The sequence below is a fragment of the Notothenia coriiceps genome, unplaced genomic scaffold (assembly GCF_000735185.1).
Source record: "Notothenia coriiceps isolate Sejong01 unplaced genomic scaffold, NC01 NC01_scaffold00011815, whole genome shotgun sequence".
Taxonomy (NCBI): Eukaryota; Metazoa; Chordata; class Actinopteri; order Perciformes; family Nototheniidae; genus Notothenia; species Notothenia coriiceps.
The window spans coordinates 1-8622 of NW_011344516.1; the positions used below are offsets into that span (position 1 = coordinate 1).

The following is an 8622-nucleotide window of genomic DNA, read 5'->3' on the forward strand; positions in this document are numbered from 1 at the left end:
GAGAGGATTACTTTACAGGAGATCAGAAAGAGAACAGCGCTCACTGGCGACCGGGAGGAGGTACTGCTCGACTTCTACTCCACTACATGTATTTAATACCTTTAGTTACTTTACAGATGTGGATGAATGATGTGAAATATAATCAAGTGTTAAATCAGACTTTAGTTCCACCTGGAGTAAATCTACAAGCTATACCCTGCAGTATACAAAGTCATTCAAACTAGCTGCACCTTTACCAGCTTTGAGAACACTTTCATGATCAATCATTATAAAACATATCATATATATTATTCTGAAATGGACCAATCTGCACAATGACTACTTTTACTGTCGCTACTTTCACTATATTTTGATGAGAATACTTTTCTACTTAAACTTGAGGAACATTTTGAATGCAGGACTTTTACTGTAACAGAGTATTCCTACACTCTGGCACTCTACTTTTACTCAAGTACAAGATCTGAGTACTTCTACTTTTACTCAAGTACAAGATGTGAATACTTCTACTTTTACTCAAGTACACGATCTGAGTACTTCTACTTTTACTCAAGTACAAGTGTAAATAGTTAAGTAAAGTTGAAGTACCTCGAATTTGTACTTAAGTAGCTAACAGTACTTGTTTAAATGTAGTTATTTACATCCCAGCACTGGTTGTTTACCGCTGTCCTCAACTGGCTTGACGTATCCCTGTGATTATTATAAGCAGCTTAATACTAATACCAAATAATATATGTACTTTATGACATAGATCTATCTATACAGTGTTGGAAGAAGTACAAACATGATTCACTTAAGTAATAGTAGATTATATTATTGTAATTAACTCATTGACAGATTACTTTACATTAGACTTTTATAGCTGCTCTCATCTTTCCATCTAGATTCAGGCAGACTAAAATTAGAGGGCAAGACAACATACATTATTCCATTTCAGGCATTAAATATTTAGTTAGTGTGGCAAAATAAGGCAAGATGGAACATCAGATCAAATGCGATAGATAAGGTAGGGCATCCTGATGCTGTAATATATGACAAGGCTGTTTGCCACAACAGTGCTTTGACATAAAAGTAGAAATGCATTTGGGACAAAAACGGCATTGTATGCAATCATTTTATTCACAAACTCATGATTGATGCCTGGACATGTAGCTAAATGTGCTGTAAATGTGCACCAAATGTATTATTTTAATGATTTCTGGAACAATGTATTGAAAGAAGTGGTCCTATATTAGATTAAATGGTATTCTTTCTGCTTTGTTGAACCCAAATTGCGTTTTGTAGCATGTTAACACGGATGTGCACATGAGTTAAACATAGAATACAGCTCTAAAAGGTATTGAATTATCAACAGTTGAAAGATATATATCTATAGAGTATACCCAATATAAATATACAGAATAAGTAAGAATACACTGTAATACATCAATCTACTAATACAACATATGAACAAAGGCTACGATACCCTATTTATTTGACATCTGCTTGACATGGATATAGGAGGGTGCATTTAAATACCTGGACAATGCTGACACCTAGTGGAGAAGTCTAACATCTAAATGCAGTTTTTGCAATATGACATGTTACTTATGATTACTGACAATATACTGTAGAATACAAGCTGTTTATTAATCATACAAATTAAATGGTATAGCATTTTTATTTCACAGGATGCAGCTCAAAGTGCTATGACACCTTAAAAACATAAAACAAGATAGCATTTCATATAAGTTAGAGGCTATAATATAATATACAAATGCAGCATGTGTACCCGATTACAGACATGATACATGTTACACACACTATATATTCATACATGATTAATACAATATACACACATAGTATTACATGGAATAGAGGGAGGTAAATAGAAAAGAGAATAAATACAATAAAATAACTGATCACTGATAACCCAAACAGTAAAAGTAAGACAGAAATGAGACAAAATGATTAAACAGAAAATATTATAGAATAAAAATGTGATTTAAAAATAAAAATATATGTAATTAAAAAAATGGGTTCATAGGATGAGTGCATTGGTATTATGGATGATACATCTTTTCATAATATGATGTACAGGACTCACAGTAATGAAGCTCAGCGCAAGTTCAACCAGGAAGACCTTCTTTACTCATTCTTTTACTATTTCCATGTTACCACTCTCTCTCCTCTCAATAAGTGATCTGGGACGTCACTCCCCAGCTTAACCAATCACTTCACTCTATTCTCACAAGCCTATCATAGCGCCCCGCCAAACCTTTTAAATCTGCTCTCCCCTCTGAAAGTTGTCATTTCAGGTGAATCGACGCAACCCTCCTCCACCCCTTTTCCCTCTCCTGTCCCTCTGAATCCAGGATCAAACTAAGCCATTCCCCTTCAGACCGAACCCAACTATCCATTCACCACCACCAGTGTCTAGATCCCGGGGGATTTCATCGGATCGGTTCTCCACTCCCGGATGATACTCCTGCACAACGGGGCCTAATCGCCAAAACTCCATTACATTCATTTGTGTATTCCTGGCAATAAATATGTATTTTTACATCATTACATTACATGTTAGACGCTTTTATCCAAAGTGACTTACATACTCAATACTGTGGGCAATCCCCACAGGAACAAATTGGGCTGAAGTGTCTTGCCCAGGGACACAACGACATGCTGACTGCAGTGGGGTTTGAACCTGTGCTCCCCTGATCCAAACACCAATGCACTAATCCACTGAGCCACACGCCTCCCAGTCACAAAATGCAAAATGTTCAAGCCTGTATAAAAAAGGGTAAGGACCTCAAAGTTATTGTGTAATTATACGGTGGAAGTCAACAGAACACAAATCTATTATGTAGCACTTTTACAGTAATGCGAAACAAAAGGCACAATGGCTGTGTTTAAGCAGTAACTCAATCGCACATGCATCCTAAACATGCGGCTGGCATAGCAAATAAAAAAAGAAGAAGAACCAACACTCCATAGAAGCTAGAATAGTAATATGTTTTAACAATAAAAACATAAACAGCTCTGTCTATTGTAGCTCATTTTCATCTCAATGATATATCCAGACACCATTTTGAATGACTCGTTCTGTCCTCATGGCTATTAGTTGAATTATTCCCTTTCTCGTCCAAAGGGCCTCAGCACAGCTCAAGGCCTGCTCTTTGCGGGTTTATCCATTATGTTGAGCACGTCATCCAGGATGGACGGGCCCAGATCAAGTTCAAGGGAGAGGAATGACCCTGTGAATTGGGTGAGGGAATCCTGTGACGTACTCTTCTCCTTGGAAAACCCAAAGTCGAAATCACAGATGCGGCCCTCCTCCACCCCACTGTCCCTGTCCACCCACTCTCCTTTGCACTTTGAGAGCTCCTGCTTTAAGCCCAGGGTAATGTCATTGTTAAAGTGTCCATAACCAATGCAGTTGCTGCTGATACTCCGGCTGCCATTGCAGGTCATGTTCTGGAAGTCCCCTTTACCGTTAAAGCTGTCAAAGCTGTCACTGCTCTTGTTACTGTTCAGGCTTCCGTTAGTTTTGAAGGTGCTGTTGCCATTGATATAAAAGGATGGCGGCTTGTCAAACCTGGGTTTGCTTTTGTTTATTTTGTTAGCTTTGGAAACCGCCTTGGAGGAGGACTTATCTTTATTCTCCAGCAGATCCAGGAGGACGTCTGGTTTCGACTGGATGTCTGCGCAGGGAGACGAAGGCCCACTGCTGAAGACTTCCAGGGAGCGCAACAGGGCATCCATCTGGAGCATCTCTACTTCCTCGGCGCTGTCAGGTTTCATGGCAGCTGTAGACCCCATGATGTCGTCAGATGGCTCCGCGGGGATAGCGAACACAGGGGAGGAGATCATGGGAAGTGTGAGCGCCTGGCAGCCACCAATAGTTGGGAGGGAGATAGCGTTCTTGAGAACCGGAGAAGGCGTCTCTGCAAAGGAAGCGTCACCAGTGCTGTTAGCTCTCAGAAACTCACTTTGGATGCCATACTGAGGGTGGATGCTCCTTTTCCCAGGTAGGAGTTCATACTTCCCCTGGAGGAAGGACATGTCCCCAAAGGCATCTCTCTCCCCTCCCTTGCCAATGTGGATTGTGTGGCGAAAGTCCCCAAGTGGTGGACTGATCATGTCTGGGGACAAAATATCTCTGAGGCGACATTTCTTTCCCTTCTTACTATTGGTGGGTTTCAGGTATATGGGTGCTTTCGCAGGCATGTCTGCAACTGCGGAAGAGATCTCGGGTATGTAGGATAGAAAAGTCGGATATGCTCTCCAAGTTCTGGACGTTACAGTTCCCCTTGCAGAAGCTCCAGTTACATTCTCAGTAGCACATCGGCCAGGCAGGACTGCAAAGATACTTTAAGCAATAGCGGCATCGATACAGGATTCCAAGCAGTTCTGGTGATGTCCTCCAGTGTAGAAAGGTCAAATGGCCGCTTTTCTGAAATCAGAGACAAATAAAAAATACGTCAGCATTTTATCCAAACATGAGCTCAGCACATTTCCTGAAGGTTCTAGGACAGGAACATTTTGGGGGGAACAAATCTGGTCAGGAACTCAGCAAGTCCCACAAACAATCTCTGGATCCTGCAAGTAAAAACAATGTTATCCTCATTTGCATCTGGCAAGCTTGGAAGCCAGAGTAGAAGAGGATGAAGCCTGGATGTTAGGCTTTTTGTTCACTATTCACATTTCCACACTTGGGCCTCCGCAGCTCTGGATGTGCTAATGTGGAACAGCTGGACCGCAGATTGGGAGAGGGGAAGCGAAGCAGGTCTTTAGTAAGATCAGAGCGGGGCGGCCTGTTTGAGCGACAAGCTACTGCTCAGACACGCACAGAGATAGAGAGAGATGGACTAGAGGGGGGGAAGGGGTTAGGGGGATTGTGTGAGAGAGATAGAGTGGGGGATTACAGGAAAATTGGTTGTAGAAAACCTGAGGATGAGTAAACATTATTAATGGGGAATTGGATTGGATAAAAAGTGCCTTTTGGCATGGTGCCTACAGCTGCCTTTCCATTACAAATCCAATGAGAATGTCACCATATTGGTTGTGTAAGATGATGTCCGTAAAAAGAGGAGTGAATGAGTTTGACCATTTGAAATGACACAGCAAGGAGAAGGGAAAAAAACACAGTTTGTAGGAAGGGAGTTGACAGTGTGTGTGTGTGTGTGTGTGTGTGTGTGTGTGTGTGTGTGTGTGTGTGTGTGTGTGTGTAATGGGGGGTGGAAGAGAGCACCAGTGAGAAGAGAGCTTGCCCATTTATAGACATATTTACTTATGAGAGATTTGTCAGCAGTGACCGTCTGAAGGAGTGCACCGCTGCACAAAAGTTCCTGGGCGGTCAGGTCCACCCCCCCTCAAAAAAAAGTTTCTCTGAGACAACATCCACATTCCTGTCGAACCAAGCCTGTAGACACACTGCATCAGCCTTATCAGAGACACTTTAAGCTGGCTATGTTTATTCAGCAGGCAAATTTAGCTTGGAGCCGGGGAGGCAGACACTTTCTGCGTATTTGACTCCAAGTAACCGGCTTGAAACTAACTTCCATCATAGATGCTTGTGTTTCCAACTTGTTTGATGGAGGGCACAAGTACCAATATCTGCAATTAACTGTGTGGTATGTGAAGTACAAGGTGAATTCTTAAGGAGATGCCATTACAACACAAATAAACCCAACAAGCACTGTATGGCTATATATAGCCATGACAAACACTGAGTGATGCCGAACATGTGTGAGTGTGTTGAATGGCAACACCGATTCTCCTTGTGTGTTTGAGTGCCGGTGTGAGTGTTTGCGCGAGATGCCAGACTGCGCCAGTGAGAGATAGCAGCCTCGAATGCGCACCATGTGTGGGAAGGAGAGTGGATTTGATTGCTAACACTGAGTGAGAGAAAGTGAAGGCGAAGAAGAGTGCTGCAGTGTTTGATGAAGGGGGGGGGCGGCAAATTCCCTCACTTGTTTAGTTCAAGCTTTGTCTCTCTTCCAGTTCTCTTCCTCCCACTTCTTTCTAGGCTCTATCCCCTTACTGCTGCACGTTCATCCTTTCTGACCTTGACAGCTGATGCTTACTGCAGTGGGAAATTGGGCTTGGATACGAAGTGGATCAAATGCACCTCCAAGACAAAAGTTGCTCCCTATGAGCTGAATGCACACCTGTATTCACTTTTTTAATGCTATACCCAAGAATGGAAGGTCACTGCTGGTAGAAACACTTCCTATCAAAGATATCTGACTGATTATTGGTCTGAGTTTATAACATCTGCCCTGTCTGTGGGGACCCTTTCTTCAGTTGCATGGGAAAACATGCAGCTCATGCATTATTAAAGGTAATTATGTTGGTGGAATCAATAGTATGGACAGAACTTATAGGAAATCCTCTAGCAGACTCTCACAGGGGGACATCTGCTGTGCATTCAAGGTCAACACTTGAGACCCATGAGAAGTCAGCTGGTGCGATGAAAGCCTGGAAGTCTGACCTCAACGCCAGACATCCTGCTGGTGGCCCAGTTTGGCTTATATGGCAAACATGACTGGAATTCCAGAGCAAATGATGAAGAAAACAATACCCTCATGTCAGTCTTAAGGAGCACAACCAGTGTGAGAGTTAAACTAATGAGAGCTTGGGCACATTGATTTGAGTGTAAGTAGGGAATTTCAAGAGCCTTAGCAATGTATGTCAAGCCTGTGTTGGCCCAAGAGGAAATGAATCAATTACAACAACTCAGGACATCCCAGGATGGACCCCATAAATCCACCCCTGTCTCTGCAGGATGTTAATATTTGAGCAGGTGCATTCTGGTATATGTCAAAGCCAAAGCCGGATTTGCACCTTCCTTTTGGAAGTGATCCAAAAAAGCTGCCGCTTGACACGTGTCAACTGTTTTAGGCTAGGCGCCACCACATAATGCGGTCACGGGTTTCATTTACACCTCCTGGGGAAGTGGGGATCCGATGGCACCTTCCTTTTCAGAACTGCTTGCCTGAGCAGCCATCCAGTCATCATGCGAGCTGGAGGACAAGAGCCACTGTGTCATTGGGTCAGCAGCAGCTATCTGTCTGGGCATGAAGGGGTCTGGAGCCACTCCAACCTCTTTAAAAATGGAGCTTTGCCTCATCAGTTGTTAGTGAGGGGGGTACCAGAGGGAGTGAGGTGATGAAAGTTTGAGCGTGTGGGCAGATAAATGTCGGTTTGGTATCTGGTAATTAAATGGTTCAGGATTTGCCTGGGTATTTCTGGACACCTTAAAGTCATGCAAGATATTTCTGGGTACTGTAGCCTAAATAAATGCTGATTATGTTTTACAATTTGCTGAACTAAGACACAGCTGGTGATGACGAACGTACAGAAAGAGGCTCAGGAGAGCAGCTGTCCAAAATATGACCTGTATATGATTTCTTTAAAATAGACATGCCTAAATATTCCTCCCATGATGGGATTAGTGTGCTGACATTTCACATCAGTGCTGTTGAAAAATAGCATGCTATTCTGCACTTGTGTAGTAGTTGTGAACAGTGTACCATCAGCATAGGGACAAACTTGTATTTGTCCTACTGTGAGATTTGCCTCAAAATACTGACATCTAACCATGGCGTTGACTTTTGTCGTGCCTTTGAAGCAGAAAGACCCTCTCTTTGGGGCTGTTATAAACACACTAGAGAGGGTAATGGTAGCCTAACAGAAAAGACTGAGCTGTTTATACATAAAAACCCTCAATCATAGGCAAAGTCTCTTTCTTTCGGGGGCCTGGTTGTGGTTCCGCAGAATAGGGCGAATGGCAGGGTGGAGTGTTCGTTCTGTCTTACTTCCTCGCTCCCCTTATGCCACCCGCAAGCAGATGCCAGAGTTATCATTGGCAGGGATGAGCATGGAGCTTAATCAAAGCGCATGAAACATGAAGGAAATGTCAACATATACTGGCTTGAAAAATAAAAAGCTCTTTCCTCCCTGCGTACCCCATGAAAAACCAAATCTGCTCCCCTCTGGAGATAAAGGCAGCTCTTCATTTCAGGGGAACATGTCTTAAATATGTCTCTTGGAAAGCGGACAGGATATCATGTTGCTCCCAACAGTTCTGCTCTTGTGTTACAAGTGTGAGAATGTCTGCTGGATGAACGCTCTAGTACAAGCTTGACTCACCATGCATGCTTTCACACTGTCACTCAGCAGTTTAAGTCCAGACGTTAAAAAAAAAAAGGTACATCATTGCATACTGCAGCAACATTATCCTATTTGCAGATTAACAAAAGCGCTCTGACTCACCTTAGATATTCTGATGTGGGAGATCTTGATCCTCTGCAGGTATTCTGGTGTGCTCCTGAACACAGCAGCTTCAGGTTGATGTGTGTGTCTGTATGGTGCGTTCAGGGGCTGCTTTTGGGCTCCTGTGGCTTGTTGACACTGCCCTGCCTCCTATCTGTGCCTCGGGGCTGCACTTCTGTCGACTGGGACGTCTGCCGGACAGCTGTTTTGGAATTGCTCTCCGGCTCCTATTCCCTTCTGAAGCAAGACGAGTCTCCTCCTACGCCTCCCCTCACTCCCCCCTTCTCTCTCTCTCTCTCTCTCTCTCTCTCTCTCTCTCTCTCTCTCTCTCTCTCTCCACTCCCGTGCATCACAACCTAGTGGGCTTTA

General features: G+C 43.2%; 1 protein-coding gene across 1 annotated transcript; it reads right to left on the reverse strand.

Moving 5' to 3' along the window:
• Nucleotides 1-2598: 2598 nt before the first annotated feature.
• Nucleotides 2599-8525, reverse strand: cdc42ep3 (CDC42 effector protein (Rho GTPase binding) 3). Its single transcript, XM_010772940.1, has 2 exons — nt 8254-8525; nt 2599-4429 (listed from the first exon to the last, which is right to left on the reverse strand). Exon 2 carries the CDS (start codon nt 4201-4203, stop codon nt 3139-3141), a length of 1065 nt encoding a protein of 354 aa, XP_010771242.1. The 5' UTR covers nt 4204-4429; nt 8254-8525; the 3' UTR covers nt 2599-3138.
• Nucleotides 8526-8622: the final 97 nt, after the last annotated feature.